This window comes from Falco cherrug, chromosome 8, assembly GCF_023634085.1.
Source record: "Falco cherrug isolate bFalChe1 chromosome 8, bFalChe1.pri, whole genome shotgun sequence".
NCBI lineage: Eukaryota > Metazoa > Chordata > Aves > Falconiformes > Falconidae > Falco > Falco cherrug.
In genome coordinates this window covers 32,282,201-32,303,489 of record NC_073704.1, presented here as the reverse complement: position 1 = coordinate 32,303,489, position 21,289 = coordinate 32,282,201, and the positions used below count along the sequence as shown (strand labels likewise).

Genomic DNA, 21,289 nt, shown 5'->3' with positions numbered 1-21,289 from the left:
AAAGCATCTGTCTTCTGATGACAGGACTGAGCGTGAGAGGGGCTGGGAGGAGGACGGATCCCAGGTGGAGCTGCTGGGTTTTTTCTGACCCCAGGGCAAAGTAGCAGTCTTATCACAAAAAGGCCTGAGTCTAGCCAGCTCCTGTTGATGTTATTTCATGCACACGAAGTGGTGTTACATTAACTAGCGCAAGACAATATTTGTCAGTGGCCGGCTTACGTTCCAATCAATAGGCTTCAGCCAGCCTCCCCTCGCAGGTTCCACGTGATGTTCTGGGAGTTTATCAGCACACCTTGCGTCAGCAAAATTCAGGGTTTCATGATGGTGATTCTGATTTTGCAAGTGCCCTCACCCCTCCATCCCCCCAGCAGCACCGAAAGCCACGCAGGTGGCATGGGAAGCTCCAGGGTTCCTCGCCAAGGGGCTGCGCCGAGCTGGGTACCCTCGGGTGCCCGTGCCCCTGCTGCCGCCGGAGGAGGGTTAGCTCTGGGAATTACCGGCGCAAAGGGAGCCGGGCTGCGGTCATGGAAGAAGAAATGTTGGAAGTGATCGCTCTGCAGAGGCTGCCACTGCCAGGGGTGATTTGGGGCCAGCAGCCGCATCACAGACCCGCTGCCTTTGCTGGGGACTGGGCTCAGGGGAGGCTGAGGAGAACCCAGGACAAGCTGATCTTCCCACATCTTGGCTGATTAGTGTGCAGAGATTTTTACTATGGCTTGGCAGTAACACGGTCCAAGCCCCTACCTCCAGTTGACGGCACATTGCCAATTTAACTTTTGGTAAGGGCAGGGAGCTGACAGGAGGCTGGACAGAGCCGGGGACAACCCCATCCGCCCCAAGGATTTGTTACTGAGATGCACAATCATTCTTCAGCCCAGCAGGCTCGAGGCAGAGCCAAACCCAGGAGCCCCAAGGTTCGTGATGGAAGGGGCAGGAACCTCCCTTCCCACCAGGAAACACCCCTGGTTTTACAAGCAAGGCCAGGTCCTCACCTCGCTGCTCCTGCTCCTTTCCCCAGACAGCGCAGCTGTGGCTGGGGCACGGCTGGACACACAGCACCTCTCACACCACAGCTCTCTTGAGGCCATCCCGGGGAAGTGATGGTCAGTGACTGTCCCTTGTCAGCCTGGGGAAGGCAGCAGGTGGGCAGAAACAGCCCAAGTGCCGAGCTGGCCCACAGCCCACCCTGCCCAATTGCAGGAAATTTGCCTAAATCTTAACCTAGAGCCAGAACCCCTCTCCAGCCCCACCATCAGCCCTCCAGAGTCACAAGCCACAGCAAAAGCCAAACCAAGGGTTTCCAGAGCGAGGTGTGTTACACTGCAACGATCCCGCCTGGACGAGGCTCTGGATTTTCCTGCTCAAGGTCATGCTTTTTGGTGAGGAAAAGAGGTATTTACCAAGGGCTTACTAAATCTCAGTTGTGCTACGCTGTACACAAGCCCGGCAGATATGAAGTCTCCTCCTTTCTCCTTGTCTGTTGAACTGCCCTGACTGCCACTGCAAGGTGTGTGGGACAGAGCCTGTGCTTCGCCTGGCCCATGCAGCCCAGGGCTGGAAACATGGCCTTATCTTTCCTTTACACGGTAACAGTCTCTGCTGGCTGAAGGAAAGGGAGGGAGGTGAAGGAAGAAAAAGGCTGGTATAAATCTGCCTGCTCCTCAGCCATCGTGAGAGCCCCTCAAGGCGGGGGGAGTTTGCTTTACCCAGCACCCTGGACACGTACAAAGCTCTCCCATTGCATCATCCCACTTACCACCATTGCCAAACACGCATTATCCAAAAACCACACTGAGAGCCCGCTGCCCCCCATCCCCTTCATAACCTTTTTTCCTTTTCTTTTTTAAAGGAACTGCAAATATGGATACATTTGTGAGCAAGTCACACTCGCCATTTGCCAGCCCTGCTGAGAATTCTTTCCTTTGTGCATAAAGCTGGTCACCTTGACATGGTCACGGAGGCAGTACTGGAGCTCAAGGAAGAGCAGAGCTCACGAAATGAGAGACAGAAATATTTAACACAAAAAACCTGCCAGGAAAGACTTGGAGACAACCTCCTAAGCTGTGCTTGTGTGAGCTCCACCGCTTCCGCGGCACGTACGGCTACAAACACATTAATCGTGACACTTGATACTAGCCTGAGACCCAGATGCCAGGTGGATCAAGCGGAAGAGGAGGACATGTTACCATGCTTTTCTTGCAAAGCACTAGTACATATGTGCTTTGCAAACTGTATTGGTAGAGCTGCTTGGAAACACAGTCTGCTTAAGAGAGGCCAGGGAGCACTTTGGGAAAGGTGCAGCTGCCGCTGCCCGCAAGGACTAGCAAAGCAGTGGCTGCCCCCGCGCTGCAGCAGGTCTGCAGGAACGTCAGGGCTCAGCAGAGAGCTGCAGGGAGCAGTTGTCCTGCCACAAATATCACGAGACACATGCATCTAAAAAAAGGTATTTGGTGAAGCAAAATGAGCGTAGGGAGGTCAGCAGACTAGTGTGGCTAGATTGATTTCCTGGCCAAACCATTCATTCAGACAGAAGAAATGATGGTTTCCGAAACACCCCTAAGCAAACCTCCAAGAAACTTCTGGCAATAGGACTGTGACAGATACTCAGCCAGACCGAAGAGCTTTACCATTCAGAGCTTTTGCACTGCTAGAGGCCTGAAATATTTGTTGTTGTTGTTGCTCAAACAAACAGACGTCTATAAAAGCACAGCTCTTTTACTTGAAAAATGGAAGGTTCCAGTTCTGCGCAGCCTTGGGCGAAAGGAAAAAAGAAAATCTCATCGGCTCTTTTCAGAGGCACAGTTATATTCCCATTTGAGTCAGTAGGAATTACTGCTGGAACATAAACACAAGACATTTTATTTTTACCTCCCTGTTCCCCAGAGCACGCATGGGAGGGGAGGTCTGTCTGATCAGGCTCATGCAGCACCGGGCTCATCGGCAGGAACTCAGATTTCTAACAGGGAAAAGGGAAAGGCTTCTCAGAACAACTCAGAAGAAAACACCAGGCTTCTCTTTTTGATCCATACTAACCACAGATCATATACAGCAGGAAGGAAATGCTTCCATAACCAGAAGTTAATACAGAATATAGCTATGAAGACAGGTGACTATGGCAGGCCACGATCTTGCTTTAGGCGAGAAGCGAATCTTCTGATTTATGTATGGCTCCATTTCTCGCCCCAGAAAAACAGCCTGAGAGAAAAGGATTTTTCCACAGAAGTCAAAGAAGACGAGCCAGAATGCGAACTCTGTAATCCTATTAGCATGTGCATTTAAATCAACAATTTTTTTGCAGAAGTAATTCCACTCATGAACGAAGGCCAATAATGACAATTTGACCGATGAGCACATAAATTAGCTCTGCTGTGCTTGACAGAGCCCATTTTCCATATTTAGTGATTCCTGTAAAATAACATCTCTGACAAACACGGAATTGAATCAGATGTGGGTGAAAGACTAACTTGGTCTTTACTTGAACTATTATTTCCTGAAGAATGGGAACTTCTGTACTAGAAAATCTTGGAAAGTAGGAGTCATCTAGATCCATCCTATGCACAAAGGCTCCACGTTGGTATTTCACACTGAACAAACAAGAATCTTTGAAACCACCAAAATGCACCCTCTCCTGCCCTTCCCAGGAGCATCTCCTCTACCACACCAGCTGCAGGCTCCAGTCCACCGCTCTCAGCCCCTTGAGGCTTTTATACTCTCCCTTGGGAAAAGCTGCTGTGAGAGCTGCCTCAGATGGGCTTGAGGGCTAAAGCCCTACTTGAGAGATGCAAAGATGGCAGAATGATATGAAAACTGCTTCTTTGCTCTCTTCCGTGATTTTGTATTAAATGTCCAAAACACGCTCAGTGAAACATTTTTATTGGCACGAGTCAGAGTTACAAAACTTTGTGGCTTAGGCAGATGACAGTACTGATCCCAGTTTTAGTGTTAGAGCCTATTCTGCCTGTAAAACCTGGCATGGATTTGCAAAAACTTGGGAGGTAACAACATTTGGATAATACAAAATCACTTTACAGCTATTCCTCAAGTAAAAACACTAGTTCATAACAATGTAAATATCAAACCTGACAACTTTTAATGCCAACAGATACACTGTCTCCTCAGGCACTGCCTCTGAAAAAGGCTGCAGCAAAGAATGTAAGTGAACACGAGGAAATTTTCAGTGGCCATGTCAAAGATCGAGGGCAACTGGCTTGAAAAGCCCTTTAGATTAGAAGTATGTTAAACTTTTGCAATGGAATTGCAAAACTCGCCCTGGAGTCCTCCACGGCTCCCCATATACTCCCAGCTCTGCACAGCCGCTCTCCACGTGTCCAGCTGCAGACCCGCCCTGCACTTCGGCTCGAGGGAAAAACAAGGTGAGACCACACAGGTCCCTGTTTCACACCAGAGGATAAAAGACACATTCAAACTATGCCACTGAAATCTAAAAGCAAATTTTGCTGTGAGGTTCAAATGTTCTCCCTAACTTTCCCATCTCGTGGAAATGAGCAAAATTGAGAAGCTTCAACTGACTTTTCTGTTTGTGTCTTTGAGTGTCATTTGAAGCTTCAGGCTGGAAGTAACATCAAAAGGCACAAATCAATCTGGCAGGATTCTCACAATTCCATTTATGTGGATAAAATGACTTCTGTCCAAACCCAAGAAGAGTGGTATGGAGTTAAATGTTTTATGCAAAAGTTTCTAGCCCAATAGAGAAAGTAGCCTACACTGCTAAAAGAAGATATAATTGACAATGTTTCCAATCACTGTAATGTAAAAACTCAAAATCTGACTTTCTGTTCCACTGCCAAACGTGCAAACAAGACTAACTTCCAAAAAGGGGGAAAAAAATGGACTAAAAACTAAATTAATGACACAACATTCAGAATGCACTGTTTCTTTATTGAATAGCTGATATTTCTTGGAAATGGGAAAGAGGAGCTGCTTTGAAATAGATGATGACCTGCAGGTTCCCTTTAGCTACACTGTAAAGCAGGGGATGCTCCTGGGGGATTCTGCATATGGGTTTTGCCTTTGGGAAACGGTCACCTATCTGTTGGTTTTAATAGTCAACTTCTTGCTCATTACTTCCAGGTAGAAACCTAAGGCGAGGAAAACAAGTACTCACCTAGCTGGGGTGGGCAAGCACCGCCACTCAGAGAAGCTCATTTTTTGGCAGACAGCAGCTCACCTCCTGCTCTTGGCAGTCAAGGAGCTGCACACATTTCTGCCCAAGGGCGCTGGGAGTGGGAATCACACCCTGTAGGAGCCTCTCTCTTTCCATTAACTACAGAGGGAGTCCGAGGAAATTACACTCTTAGCTAAATTTAGTTATTGTGAATCCCCTTCCCACATCTGAGTATGTTTCATACCAGGCCGATCTCGCAGCAGGAAATGATTAGCTGAAGTTAAGCATCTGACAATTCACTTTAATGAGCAATAACTCATGGCAACCCGCCATTAGCTTCAGTTGAATAGCCTTTATTTTTAGCTGGTGTTGCTCAGATGCAGCTTTCATCCAGCATGCGCTGGGAAAGCTGACGTCCCAAAGTAGTCTCCAGGTCTTGGTTGTGCCAGTCAGAGTGTCAGGGCTCAAGAGCTCCAGTTCCTGGAGGTCAGAGAAAAGTCATTGCAGTTCTGGGAAAATTTCAAAGAGTGAGATAAAACCGAAAGCCTGGAGAAGCAGCACAGAGGCGCATGGTCTCAAGAGACCTTGCAAGAAAAGTTACTGAAATCCTGAGAGCGTGCTGAATGAGTGAGCTGGGTCTCCAGGGAGAGAAACAGCACAAGGGGAAGACACAGAGAGCGAGCCTGCTGAGATAAAACATGACTTTGTTACTGTCCAAGAGTGCCTAGTGAGAGGAACAGCTACAGAAGCCGTATCTATTCTATCTGCTGCTCCATGTGGACCTAAAGCTATTGTCAGAGGTGCCTGCAGGAAGCATGCAGGGAAAAGAGGAAGACGAGCCCTCAGATGAATACTGGACAGGGTCTTGTTTCCTACAGAAGAGAATTTCAAGGAGCTGCTGCACACAAAGGCAGAACACATCCTTGTGCCTCTGAAGAGACTCTCAGGAAAGCGTGCAACTCAGCTCCGCAGCACCAACCACCTGAACAGCAGCTGAAACATCTGTGGTCCTCCTCTCCGGGTGCCCCATGCAGAAATGTGTTTCATATAACAGCTCACAACTGTGATGGGTATCTACAGCTTCTCTGGTGGAAGGTTTGAGCCGTCTTCTCTCGATTTATCAGCCTGACAAACTCATCCTGCTTCAGAGTCTCAACCGAGCCCTCATAGAAGCAGCTGTGAGTTCATGACAGGAGTAATAAGAGAACAAACACCCACAGAGTGAATCCACCAACCTGCTGGTGAGATACTCCTAGCCAGCTCCTATCCCAAAATACTATGACATAGGTATATTGAGTCCTTCAAGGAAGCCTCACTTATCTCCCCAACAAAGCAACAACTTTTTTGAATAGTTTTTTTTACTGAATAGAAGGGTGTGGAAAAAGCTCAGAAAAAGAGCAGTGGCTCCACACAGCAGAACTGGAGGCCAGACACAGCATTTCTACACACTCAATGTCATTCACCCATTCTCTTGCCTCAGGTTTGTGCCCAGCACACAACCCAGACCAGCCCAGAGGACAGCAAGAGCAAGTCAAACACATCTGCTGGCAGTGCATGTCGAAGCAGCTTTCCCATAATGCCTCACAGCTGGGAGAGCCGATTTCTGAAGTCAAGAGGCACACATTTTACTTCAGCAAAGAAAGGAATAAAAAGTCAAGACTAACAAGATCCAGAAAGGGCACGCTGGTTTGTTGGTTTTTTTGATGGTTTGCTTTTTTTTTTTTTTTGAACAAATCAACATTTATTTCAGTTTAGTTGAACAACTTGTTGAAGCACTTCTCTAAGTTCTACTTTACATTTTGTATTTACACTGTCCTCATTCTGTGACAAAAATAAAATCCCCGACCCTGAAGTTTCCAGAATAAGTGTTGCTAGCAGCAAAAAGAACAAAGTCCCAAACACAAAGCAAAAATCCTCCTTGATATATTTTGATAGGGGATTTATGCATGTTCCATAAAAATGTTTAAACCCTGGACCTTTATAGAAACCTATATGGGATGATGGGGGGGGGGGGGAAATGTCACGTTTGAAGCTGAACAAGAAGAGCAGCATTTGCTGGCCTTTGCAAGTACACTGTTACTTATAGCATAAGGAACTGTGAAATGCTTAGACACCCACATAGAAGCAGACTTTTTAACTTTGATCTAAGCAGTTTTGCTCTGCTGGGAGCGTAAGGGTACCAGAGTCGGCAAATACCATCTTTTATCCTGGTGGTGGGCACAAAAACAAACTTTATTACACATGCTTTCCAAGCAGCTGTTGGTACAACACAAGCCTTATTCTTCTGTGAAGTGTCAAGGGTCAGCTTCATTCAGCAGCTCCCAAATTGAGCTACTGTAAGAATTTTGAAGTAATTTCTGTTAAATGAAATCATTGCTAATGTCAACTCTGCCTTATGCTTGAAGCCAGCAACCTCAATGACAAGGTGGACCACTCTGCTGAATGAAGGAAGAGGAGGGAGGATGATGACATTTGAATATCGTATTTATGTCTCCCTACCTCTAATGAAACTGTGGCTATGTACCCAAACAGTTCCTCATGGAAACAACAGAGGAGTATTGGTGACAAAATAAATTGGAGGGGGGGGGGGGGAAGCAAAAAAAAAAAAAAAAAAAAAAAGCAAGAACAGAACCCAAAACTTTTTGGGATAGGAAGAAAAACTGCATGTTGAGAAAAAAAGGATTGGTCATTAAATTTTCCAGGCACACACAGGGCTCAGAAAGCACAGAAAACAAGCAGAACAAACAAACACAACTGTGTGCATCTTAGCGTCAGCTTCTTTTGCCAAATGCAGTAGCTTCCAACATTCAGCAGCTGTCTCTTGCTTTCTAGTGCTGTGCAGTTCTCTTTGGTACTTGGAGGCTGTCAGGAGCTCCGGGCAAAGAGAAAGTCTTTGTCCATTTACCAACCAATTCCAAAGGCGCTGATCTTGAATAACTTTACTAAGCAAGAGTGACACAGATGTCTAGCAAAGGGGCTTTTCTCTTAGTAAAGTTGTGGTAGGTGCAGTGGAAACGCAAGGCAATCTACATGCTTGTCAAATTGTGCCTAGGTAAGAACAGAGTCCTCTCCATGAACGTCTCTCATTTGTTCACTCTTAAATTATTCAGGCTCTGACAGCCCCTGAAAAGAAAAGAACGGAATAAGAATAAGTTGCAAGTGGTGCAGGGCAAGAGCGGACACCACGTAACCACCAAGAACAACGAGGTTGGGGTGTTTGACGACAGACACACTGCAGCTGGAGCCTCCAGGGCTGGTGCCCAAAGCAGCTTCCTCTACACCCTCGTCCTCCAGAAACACTAGCGGAAAATACAATCTCACAGCAAAGGTACTGGTTGGGATGGAATAAAAGAAGTAATGAATGAAGTAAATGCAAACAGCGCTTTGGAAATAAAACACACAGATAAGAACTGCTGGTGCTTGTGATGTTTTGCTCTTTGAACACGGCACAGGGAAATGGCTAAGCAGCTTGGAGACTTATAACTGCATGCTCAGGACTATCGGTTAGACTTGTGGGAAGCTTTAAATCGCTGAGCTTAAGTAGGAAAATCAGAACATCACTTGCCATCCCATATAGCACTCAATCACACGATCTATGCCTTGGTTTTTCATCTGACAGTTCTCCAGGGCAGGGAGCAGTTCTGTGAGGAACCTTCCCTATGGTGCCAGTCAACAAGTTTATCAAATTTCAGGTGACAAAATCACTACTACACTCTATCTGTGTCAGCAAGAAAGATGGGATGGGAACTTGTCTCAGAGAGCATCTGCTGCATGGGAACAGGAGGGCTCTCTGCAGCACTCTGCCAAGGTCTCAGCCCTCTGAAGCTGTGCAAGTGCCTTGACCCAGCCACCAGCCTTTCCAGTAAGGCTAGTCCTGAGAAACTCATTGATCGTGACTTCTGGAAGGCCACATGGAGCTTCCCATGGCTTTTACAGTGCCTACACCATTGCTCCTTACTAGCAGCATCCTCACGGAAAAAATTCTACATCCAGCTTAGGAGAGATGTGCAGGTGCACTGCATGAACTGCACTGCTTCATCCCCAGCTGCATTACTGCCTCTAATTGCATATAGCCATAAAAACGCTCTACCAAGCAACATGTCTAATAAGTGATTATCATTATATAAGCTGTCTTTTTTTATTGCTGAGTAGTTGCTTTCTTTTGGCTCCACCTTTCAAAGTAATTCGGAAAAAGAAACACTTATTTGAACACAACAGCAAGGGCTGGACTGGTCTAGCAGTAGAGGCTCTTTGATTTTGCAACGACAGAATGTCTGTCACAGACATCAACCTGCCTGATAGTTTGATATCTCCAGGACAAGTGACTGCCGTGAATACTCAGCAAGCATTAGCCTTTAGACATTTGTCTGGGGCTTGCCTTGCTTGAGGTTTTTCTTAGACACACTGCCGGATCAAATTTTACAGCAGTGCAGCTCTGAGCAGCTACAGACCTCCCTGGGCAGCCCAGGATGTTCAAGCCTGAGTAATTTCTCCGATACTAAAACAAAGTCAACTAAGATGCTGCGGTCTGCTCAGCACCTGCCCCCTGGCAGGACCTGTGCTTTGCTTTTGTGGAGCTGAAGTTACTACTGTAATATTCAAAGTGTTTTCCTCCTTACCTAAAGCTATGGTTTCCCTTCTGCTGCCCTAGAAAGGATCTGTGTTGATTAATACTTATTCCATTTCCTAACAAAATCTATTCAGCCTCCACATACTTCAGCTGAGAGCAATGTTTGAGTATCATGTTGATCCTCAGGGTTCAAACTACAGAAGGTACAAAGAATACCAGACTTGAGGCACTTCAGCAGTATTAGCTGTGAATCATCTTTTTACATTTTACCACTCCAATACATTCAGATCTAAATACATTTGCATTTCTAATTAAACCAGATTACCATTAGTAACTAAAGAATGTCTTAAATCAGAATCCTCAGGCCATAAAAGCTAACTGCATGATGCTAAAACTGGATTTCAAAAATATACATATTATACCCCCTGCAGGATTAATTAGGCAACATCTCTTCAAAAGAGTTCTCAAAAGTGTATTTATTCAGCATGTGGTTAAATTATACTGGGTTGTGCAACACATTTCATAGCCTGCCTTGGCACACGCTTCTGCTGCAGCAGACAGCTGGGGCCTTGTTCCTCAGGGGTGCTCAACATGGGCAAATCTGATTTGGGAGCGCAGTAAACCCCAGCTGATGAGGAGGAACACACATGCTGGTTCATGCTCTCTTTCTCACAACCGCCGAGATGCTGCCTTCACCCCCATGCAATCGCATGTACCGCTGTGCAGTGGTGGTCGCTTTGGCCTCAGTTCACTGGTGCCACTGAACTAGATGATCTTGGGTATGCCTGGTATGCTTCCAGGACACACAGGCCTATAAAAAGGCTGAAATCAACTGGCAGATATAAATCTGGAAGCTATGATGGCTGAGTATTTGATGCTCATTTTTTCACCAATTTCCTACGTGACCTCAAGAAAGTTTCAGAGCGCTTAGTGACTGTAATGTGTTTTTGGATAGGTTAAGACTGTGCTGCGTGTCTTGGGGATGTAGGAAACCTCTGTTCACTAAAACTGCACGTGTATCATGAAGGGAGGAGAAATAAAAACCAGCACAGCATAACGGCACATCCTCAGCTGCTATGCTCTGTAGCTGTAATAGTCAGCAAGCCTAAACTGCATGAAAAAGTGACCCCAGTGGATTTAGCTGTAGCTGGGGATGTGCAACTCCCAGCTCTCCTTGTGCTCCATGTGAAATATGAACATGGAAAAATGCCCGAAAACATAACGACAGAGACACCTCCAGAGTCATTAAATCCAGTCCCTTCTCATCACGGGTAAGAGTCCATCTCTTTCCTAAATCACAAAATGGTTTGGGTTCGAAGGGACCTTAAGGACCAACTAGCTCCTACCCCACTGCCATGGCAGGGACACCTTCCACTAGACCAGGTTGCTCAAAGCCCCATCCAGCCCGGCCTTGAACACTGCCAGGGATAGAGCACACACAACTTCTCTGAGCAACCCATTCCACTCTCTTACCACGCTCACAGTAAAGAATTTCTTCCTAATGTCTAATCTAAATCTACCCTCTTTGTTTAAAACCATTACCCCTTGTCCTATCACTGCAAGCCCTACTAAAAAGTCTGTCCCTATTAATTCAGTTGTGCTAGTGAACAAGGGATCGTGGCTCAAAACGGACATATAGAGTGTACTTGTGCTTTTCTGTATTCAGCAATGTCAAATTTCCATGTTTAATTTACAACCTTCCAATACAACTGGTAACAATCTCCACCAGAAACCACTTACTGGTTCCTTGGGATCATGTTTGCTAATGGGTTCCCAGCAGGCCTGGCTTCCAGGCTTCACCACCTTAGGCAACTCTACAGCCTTGAAGATAATTTTGCAGGAATCCAAGTTTTCAGAGTTGTTGAGCTCTACCAGGACTAGCAACAGCTGTAACACATGGAACAACGAAGTGCACTGGGGCGCAATACGGGCAACAGGATAGGTATCACTCATGTGCAACACACAAAACGAGAGATGTATTTTTCACGTTTTCCAGAAGTACTGAGCAACCACAGTTCCTGTATAGTAGAGGAGCACCCATAAGCATTGGGAAATGCATTGGGATGTGAGGGAGTAAGAAACTAGCCAGAGCTATAGTGGGCTTTCTGCAATGTGATATAACATATGCTGCATTAGAGAAAATCAAACGTGTATGTGAACTGAAGCATATATAATGGCTCTCTCCCTGTCAAAGAGAAGAAACTCCCATGGCTGTTCTACTATTAACTGCTGTAACTCAGTTTGCAGGCTCTATGTCTCATCTCATTAGGACTTCACTGGTGAAATTTTCATATTTTGTCCTAATTATCTGAAAGGAGCCCAGGTGATGTGTGTGATTTCTATGTTCTCGGTCTGCCAGGGAGAGGATTGTGGGACCAGTCCAGGACAGAGGCTGACGGATCAAGAGGCATGTCAAACTCAACGGGAAACCCAATGAGATGCACTAACTACATTTAATCCAAGGGATGGTTTGTGTTTCAGCACAATCAGCCACATGAAACATCATGAACTAAAAGCAAACAGGTTAATTTTTGGTTATTCTAACGGCAAAGAACATTAGTCAAGGGGGACATTTTTGAGCATCTCATCAGGTATTTTCTAATAATTCTTTACAATGCTGAAGTCCTACAGATGGCCTACAGATTTGTTTTCTTAAAACAGCCAGATGTGCTTCTGTAGCTGTTTTAAAAAGTATCTTTACATGACATTGAATTGTGTGATGCAATATAAGCAATTGAACTGTTCTGCAATAGCAACTGATACGTAGTGGCTAAATGGGCAGAGAACTGGATTTCCTTAGTGAATCGAAACCCACATCTGCAGATCCCTGCTGTAAGCACTGGCAGCCCAACCTAGTCTTCTCTTTTGAAAAGAAACTGCAGCTTTTGCCAAAACTGAAAATGTTAACAAGACAAGAATTACACTGAAATGTAACAGTGTTCTGGTGTGTTTGAGAAGTATCTTGACGCTATTTTTAGACTGAAACATTTTGAGGTTTGGGGCTTTTTAACTTTAAAATGATAGCTTACTTTTCCTAATACACAAGTTTTAACAAGGTATACGCTGTAACATAAGAGGGTTTGGGGAAAAAAACCAAAATCCTTCTGGGGTCATGCAAAGTAACTTCCCTTTTTGTTTCACTTCAGAACGGATAGATTTTATTTGAGCATCCGTGCATTGAATTCCTAAACAATACATCTATCTGGCACTTATTTTATAGTAAAGCAGCACGTTTAATTACCCCATGTTCTTTGCAGTGAACAGGGAGCTACCCAAGCTATATTTTCACAATTATCTGTTCTCTTTCCCTTAGAATAAAGTCTCCCTTCTTCAGGCTTTTGACAAGATGAATAAAGCCTTGTGTATTCTTATACGCTTCTTGGAATGAATGCAAAGTTTAGGAGCTTTGCCTGCATAAAAGCAAACCCCATGTTTTTTTAAAACTGGATGAATTTATGGAAGTTGAAAACAATGCAGCAGTCTGAATAACAAGGATCCCCACCACACATTCACCCCTGGACTACTAACTGAACGCTGATTTTTATAGAAGATCTTGCTATCTATTTTACACATATGAATTAAGATCTGAAAGTTTATTTTCTGTACAACTTTTGTCACATCCTGTATATAACTATATCTCAAAAGATAAGGCTCCAAGATCAGTCACATAAGGGAGACACAAAGCTGGAGGATGAGGGGCTAGCTTGCATGGACAGAGTTAGCTGTCTAGCAATGTGTGCAACTTTCAACCCCACCCCACCCCCCAAAAAAAAAAAAAACAAACCACCACCACGCTAGTATTACTTGGATCTTAAGAACTGAGAGAAAGTTGCTAAAGCAACCCAAACACTGGCACCGATATGATAAACATCAGATATACACAAAGTGGCTGGTGGAAGATGAGAGCAGTGAGCAGAGACTCACATGCAGCAACCAGCACTTGAAAAAACCTCAAACCTCCTATGCTCTTGGATACTTTATATTTTGCAGTAACACAGACTCACTGTATCCATGAGCAAGGTTTCTACTTTCAAAAAACCCTCCTGTGAACCGGTAGGATTTAACAACACTTAAAACTAAGTAACCCTACGAAGAGCTCGCTGTTCCCCCAAGCCTGCCAACAGAGCAGCGGTCGTGCTGCTCTTTCAGCTGTCCATGTTCAGAAGTTGCTTATCAGCCTCAGGACTTCCCCTCCTGAAATCCTCCTACGTCTCATAGCCATGTTCAAGGGAGGACATGCCCATGCACACAAACACTAACAGGTTCAGACCAGTAAGTCTTTAATTACCCCAAAAGGCTGGCACGGGGACTGTCGGGCACGCATTTGGGACACACTTAACTCGGGACTATCAGGAGAGTGTAAAGCAGGTGTGGGAAAGCACATTTCCACACTAACAAAAAGAGCAATTTTTTTTGCTAACAGTATTCACCTTGTCACATTAATCCTGCTTGCTCAACTGAGCAGCATTTTCATCAGCTCTTTTGTCCCTTCCAATAACTATCTGCCATGACCTACTCTGACTCCTGACTCAGCCTGCAGAGGTGGGAAAACGCAAGACTTGGAAGAGATGTTCCTGTCATGGGCCTAGCAGTTTTCTCTTAATAGAACTGGAAGAAAATAACAACAACCCTCCCAAACCTCACCACAACCACTTGCTTGTGAAACCTGCCAGGAGAAACTGCCGAGCACAACTCTGGTCTGAGAGGGAGAGACTGCCCACAGACCAGTACACTTGATCCTCTTGACTCTACTGAGATACAACTAATGAGCAACAGATGGACTTCACCCAAGGAGTGTATTTGGGGAAGGTAACAGTTTCCTCATATTTCTCATTCAGGAAGGGCCAGGAAACTAAGTGAGCTTGGTTGACACCCTTAATTTTACTATTGTTTTCTCCTCTGCCTCAGTTTTGACGGAACTGCTTTGGACATGCATTCCATTATGCTTTACACAGTGTAACCATGGCTCAGCCTGAAACACTAAATAAAATATGTTCAAATTAGGAAATGTTATGGGCTTAAATATATTACTGCAGATAACTCTCTTGCTACCACTCAGCACAAAGGTACCAGTTTCCTTAGCAAAGCTCTGCAGCTCGCTGTAACACAGTGTCAGCACCTTCTATAAAAAGCACCATCAGATCTCACTTTTTACCTAATGAAGAAGTAACTTTCATTAACATGCTGTTGACAGCCCTTGTAATGATGCTGGTTTGCCTAACTTCCAGTTAAGGCTCTGTTTCTGACCAGCTAGCAAGGATGTACAAGGTGGCTGAACTCCCTTCACTGCACATTAGTCACCACCACTCTGTCAAGAGCAGCTTGCTTTGTTAATCTTAAGAGCAAAGAGGTTCACCAGACTGAGCCAGCAACAAATCAGACCTGGGGAAGGACAGCAAGAAGAGGAAAAGGAAGGAAAGAAAGAGGAGGACAGGAAAACATACAAACACATGCAGAATGAAGAGCAAAGATAGGAGAGAGAAGAAACTGGAGGGACAGGAAATTTTAGAGCTTTACCAGGAGCTTAGCACAGACACAAACCCACTGAATCTTTCATTTTTAACACACTGAAATTAAGTTTCTTGTGCTCTGAAAAAGAGATGTTTGGACACGACCGGCAGTCTGCTCAGAAGAGCAACGGTTCAAGGAGGCAGAGGGGGCATGCTCTTTATTGAAGCCAACATGGTGCATCTACTTAAATCCATCTTCCCTGTTTCTGGCTACCCTCAAGTAAAAAAGTGTTTTATACTCTCACCTGAAGCTACTCTGCAGCCACGCAGTATTACTTAGAACAGGGTGAAAGGTGTTGCACTGTAAAATTATGCCAACGATAGATTGCTTTTAACCACAGACCCTTTTCTTTGAGTTGTACCAGCTTCTCAAGTCCAGTAGACAGGAACATCTCTCTCCTTGTGCTCGAAGAGCAGCACTTCCTACACCTTGTTAGTGCTTTCCACCCTCCCGGTGCCCCTTTGAGCAACGAGACCCCAGAGTGCTCCACACTGCGCTAGAACTGAATGAGCCAAACTACAGCAAAGAAATGTCCTGTAAATAAGGCCCTGGGTGTAATAGAGCACACAGAACTTAACTTCTAGGTTAAATCTGAGTCACTGACTGGTCTTTACAGCCCCCCGTGCATCAGAGCCTGGCCTTCAGTCTCCACCTGACCCAAGCTCCATGCACCCACTGCTGAGCTTCAGAGCTCTGTGCTGAAGGTAGTGCAGAGCAATGGCACTCACTGGCTGGACTTTACTCTGTTTAAAGGCAACAAAGCTTTGACCTTGTCACATTCAAGGCTTGAAGCTGGCCGTTTGCTTTACAAAAGACATTTCACAAAGCAGGAACCCTCGATATCTTTGCTTTCTCTCGTCAGGATCCTTTTGAAGGAACCTCTAATCTGAGCCACCTAGAAAACTGGGGAGATCAACTGCCTGTTAAAAGAAAACAAGGTATATTCAACTGCAAATCCTGGACTGATTTCTAAGGAGAGTTCAATGACTTTCTAGTTATCAGAAGGCCATTAGATTTTGAACCCTCTTTATCAGTGCGCTTTCTGGGCCAGTTTTGGAGCACTAAGAAGCATCCCCTTACACTAGGCCACTTTGCATTTGTGCATTTAGGCGATACAGCAAAAAGCCTCGCTTGCCTACTCTGGGCTGATTAAGACCATTGGCCTAAAGGCTGTGCAAGTCTACTGCTCTTAGCTACCCCTTTATATGGCTGAAAGCAAGTGACAGACTCTTGTTCTGAAGCACTCCTATATTAGGATTCCTATCTCTCCAGAACAGACAAGTAGTCCTTATTTAGTTCATGCAGGGGACTATCAGGGACAGAGCAAAACTGCAAATGGTACTAAGTGTCAGTTGCTTTCTCTGGATAGACCCCAATAACTTTGTCCATGGGCAAAGCTGACAAGATCAGAAATTTACTAAAAGAAACAAGCAAAAAAGCAATATCAAGGTCTCTACTGCTGCAATAGACAGGTTGAGACTGATGCAAAGAGTAGTTTGAGTTATCTGTCAAAATCTTTCAGAGAAATGCCCAGTTACACAAAATGTACGTACTTCATGATACACCGGGGACACAGGGTTTAAGTTTTTTCAGCTCTGCATTATTGTTGATCTGCTAAATATCAAGCATCCACATCACTTCCTAGCTCCATGACATGAAAAGCACTGACACAGCTTGTACCGACACAACCTGTGTTTGAGCATAGACTGCATGCTCATCGTCTCAATTTCTCTCACCGGACGGTTCTTATTGGCACAACAAAACCTACGCAGTTCTTGCAAAAGATCAAGATACATCAGACATCTGTCACCAAGGGGAAAAAAAAAAAAAAGAAAAAAAAAAAAAAAAGTGTGCCAAAATTCCAAAGGCAAAGGGAAGGTCATTTCTGGGGCAGCAGCGAGAACAGTTCCCAGGTGCTTCACATCCACCTTAAATGCAAACTAGAGCCACCTATTCACACTGCAAGTCTGAGATCAGTGAGAAGCCCAGGGACTAACGGCATCTCCCCAGAAGCCAAGATAACCACTGACAATGCAGCATACATGAAGCCAGAGCTTCAAAGGTCTGGTTGCCACATTAAAGCTTGCCACAGAAGCTGCCCACAGCAGCGCACTGGTGCTATGGTCTGGGGCACCCAACCCCCTCATCAAATGTCAGGTTTGGTACCTGCTTACATTCAGGGAGTACTTCCACCATCTGACTACTTCCGGTTTTCTTTGATAAATACAGCATAACAGGTAGCCTTTTACAGCTCTTTGGCCAAAGTTTCCTACCAAGGCCATGAGAGAAGTAAAGCGATTGGTATACACAACACCTTTTGTTGCTAACCCAGTAAACTAGAACTGCAAACACAGTTAACATTTCAAAAGGAGAGAGAAGAGCCAGCTGTTTCTCCTTCCCCCTTTTAGAGTCCATTGCAGGCAGGACAGGCAACAGGGAGGTTTTAATCTGATATAACCTTTTAAAGACCAGAGCCACGCCAGAGAGCTCAAATACTGCTCCAGCCTGCTGCACAGGCCAACACATTAAAGCACAGGCTATCCGAGGGACTTGGCTTCCCCAGCAATTTAGTACCACAACATTTCTGTTAGCAGCCCTACCACTACAACCAGGTTACGTGTTTCTTTTCAAAGGCTGCAAAACAGCAGGGTTTTGTGCATTGACCTCAAGAGTCACTTCTTTGGCATGAAGTAGTGTGTTCTCCCCAGGCTGAAAAAGATCAACGTCTTAGGAAATCATGGCAAACTCCATCACCAACTAGCTTGCTGCTGTCACCACATAAGTGTGACTCTAGCTCAATAACTTGGGGAAACAGGGCTCCTGCATTGCAAATATATGCCTCAAGAAATTAGCAAGCCCACCCGTCCTCAAAGTCATCTTTAGCTGGGGATGTACGAACTGGTTTCACAATTACCAAAAAACTGCATTTAAAAGTTTTAGTTTTTAAAAAAGGACCCAAAACATAAGAAAAGGCCAAGTTTCATTCAGGACATGGTTGCCTGGCCATTCAGAGCGCAGGAAACACTGAAATACCATAACACTGATCTTCAAAAAACTCACGTTGCCCAGAACAAATTCAAGAGCCCGTGTCACAGCATAAAGCCTACAGGCTGGGGCACCTTCAGCCAATGCACCGAAGCCGCACTGCTCATTGTAAAAGCCGGATTTTTATTTCCTTTTGCAGATGCTCTAGCTGCCATGGCTTTCCCACATCCCTCTCAGTGTTTCAGCTTCCCCAGACCTTCCCACATCACCATTCCGAGATTTGTGAACTGTGAGAAACAGATGTTCTCAAAGCATTCTGCTCCTATCCAAGCCCAAGAAAGACTCGAAAGGGAAAAAAGAAAAAAACAAGAAGAAAAAGAAATCTCACTTAAGCAAATACTTCTCCCCGCCCTATTGACCTTACAGTCCCAGGGTGTTTCCTACCAGCAGCGATAAAATGTATCCTGTCAACTCCAGCCCGCTCCCTCGCCGTGCCCGCGGCCGGTCGCCCCGCCGCTCCGCGCCCGGGGGTCCCGGCCGCGCCGGGGGGTCCCGGCCACCCCCCACCGTCACCTGCCGCGGCCCCCGCCCGTCCCCGCGGCACGGGGGCAGGCGGCGGGGGGCTGCCGCCCTCCGGGGTCCACGCTGAGCCCCGGGCCCCGCTCCCCGGGCCCCACCGACCTTTGCAGGCGCAGCAGCAGCAGCACTTCGCCAAGAGCCATCCTACACCGGAGCGGGCGGGATAGCCGCGCCTGCCCGCTTTCATGCTGCCTTCGGGCCGCTCATGGCAAAGCGCCACCGGCCCGCTCGGGAAAAACAACAGAGCGCAACAAAAATAACAACAAAAAAAAAAGCCCTAAAGCCAAAACAATATTTTTAAACCGCCGTGCTAAGCGGCCGCGGCGCCCAGCAGCCGCTGTCCCCGCCGCGCCGGGCGCGCACCTCCGGGGGCGGGGCGGGGGGCGGGGCGCGGGGCGGGGCGTCCCGCGGCCCTGGCACCGCCTCCTGCCGGCGCGGCGGGACGGGGCTCCCGCTGCTCCCGCTCCGGCTGCAGGGAAACGAGCTCTCGGGGGCGGGAGCTGCTACAGCCGCTGCCTTCAGCCGTCCGGCCGCCGTCCGCGGCCGGCAGCGAGAAATAGACGCCGCCTGGCAGGAAGCCTGCTAAGGCTGATACGCCGTGGAGCGGGGGTCCTCCGAAGTCTTTAAAAGGGAAAACCTGTAGCGCTGGGTGTTTTTGTTAAGGTTCACAACTTTCCAGGGTTTTTTTCCCAGTGTCATGCCTTAGCATCTGACAGCTAAAACTTTTTACACCTAGTTGGAAACGCTAACCAGCCCGTCGTGATCCCAGTGGCGCTGCCCGCCCGTTCCCTGCGCCTGAAGTACCGTAGGTAGACGCTGTGTTCTTCTGACACGCGGACCAGGACACCTGAGAGCCAGAAACACAGCTTGCTCTGGAAGCTGCCCACCTGTTTTGTCAGGATTTCCCACCTAAAGCATGGAAAACTGGAGGTGCCAAAACCTTCCCGAACCTTGCTGGAGGCAGCTGGCAGGAGAGGTCGGGCAGGATTCCAGAGCAGCGGCATCATAGTTTTGCACTCTTGCATGGAAAGCTGACCAGACCCAACAAGCTGCTTCTCCCGGGCGTAATTACATATTCAGAGGGAAGAGCGGAGGGGAGATGTGCTGTGCTTTGTGCCTCGGTGTGCCAGCAGGCTGCACCAATGCCACAGGCTAGTGATCTGGACTAAGGCTCTTGGTTTTGCTGCCTAATGGCTTTGGGGTAAGCAACACTCCTGTGGAGCCCAGGGCTGTTTCTGGACAGGAGGTGAGGGCTGCGGCTTCAGCACAGTGTTCGCAAACCCACCTTGGGTCGAACCTGTGCAGTGGGTGCTGCTGCCTAAGGGCAGGCCTGTGCTGGATGACTTCTGCTGTAGCTGTGAGGTGGGATCCTGTGAACTCTAGAGCCATCCTGGCAGAAGGACTGCAGTACCTGGTGCCAGAGACCTTCCCTGAGAGACTTTGTCCACCACATTGGCAAATATGACGCTTTCCTCCTTCATTTGTGTCTGGCGCTATACGAACTGTTCTCTGACTACAGCCTCACTGGAAGGACTGACAACCTCACAACAAGCCTGGAGCATGCAAAATTTTCCTGCCTATGACCTTGAGCGCCAAGGTGCTTTTCAATACCTAAGAATGAAGAGAACCTTAACTCTGTTTCCACGGGAATTTCTCGGGGGCGCACTCAAGGCTTTTGCCTGTAGCTGGGAGATAATATGTCTCACCGGAAGCAGAAACTGCAGCTGCAGCTGGAGAAGGAAGAGGTGGGCTGGGAACCAGCTAGGACACCCCCACCCTTTCCCTACAGACTGTTTTTTCCTGCCACGGTGCCCCAGGCAGCAGTGCTTCAGGTGGCTGTTTCAGCTACCTGCAGTGCCAGGCAGAAAGAAGGCATGAGCTTAGGGCCTCCCAGTGATTCAGGGGACTTGCATGAGAAGGCAGCTCTTCACTTCTCTGCTTTCTGCTTTGTACCGCATCTCTCTCTTCACTCCCTCACACCATGGCCACCTTCTGCCCTATGGGCTGGCTGCCTCCCACCTAACCTGAGCCTGCTTTGTGCAAACAGAAAAAAGGGGTAAGTGAAGATGCTTTTCACTGGCATTTTGCTGTTCCTGTGGCACCTGCCCAGAGCAGTGATACAGGCTCTAGTTCAGGAACGCTCCTTACACAGTGCTTAGCACGCCACAGCCCTGCTCCTGGCAGGTTTAAAAAGCCATCAGAAGAAAATCTTTAAGAATCCTCATTGAAGAAACTAGGAAAGATCCTAAAAGTAGCATTTCACCCCTAAATCCCCACGACTCTCGGGCAAGTTGGCCGCTGTGTGGACCCATGTCGGGGCAGCAGCCTGGAGGTGCGCAGGGCCAGTAGCAGGCAGAGGGCAGGGGCAGTGGGGGCGAGGGGCAGCAGGGACAGTGGGCAGCGGGGACAGCAGGTAGTGGGGACAGTGGGTAGTGGCAGGGGCAGCAGGGACAGCAGGCAGGGGCAGTGGCAGGGGGCAGCAGGGACGAGGGGCAGGGGCAGCAGGGATGGCAGGCAGG

At 47.0% G+C, this 21,289-nt stretch overlaps 1 protein-coding gene across 10 annotated transcripts in view; it reads right to left on the bottom strand.

Moving 5' to 3' along the window:
* Nucleotides 1-21,289, bottom strand: part of KALRN (kalirin RhoGEF kinase) — a 528,324-nt gene that overhangs the window by 63,481 nt on the left and 443,554 nt on the right. The window contains exon 1 of one of the 10 annotated variants that reach the window (XM_055717658.1): nt 18,873-19,129. The exons of 8 other annotated variants lie outside the window; for them this stretch is intronic. In XM_055717658.1, coding sequence (XP_055573633.1) covers nt 18,873-18,957 — 85 coding nt within the window. In that variant the 5' untranslated portion in view covers nt 18,958-19,129. Of the gene's footprint in view, nt 1-18,872; nt 19,130-21,289 lie in introns of those variants that run through there. One more of the 10 variants, XM_055717659.1, reaches the window with a different exon arrangement.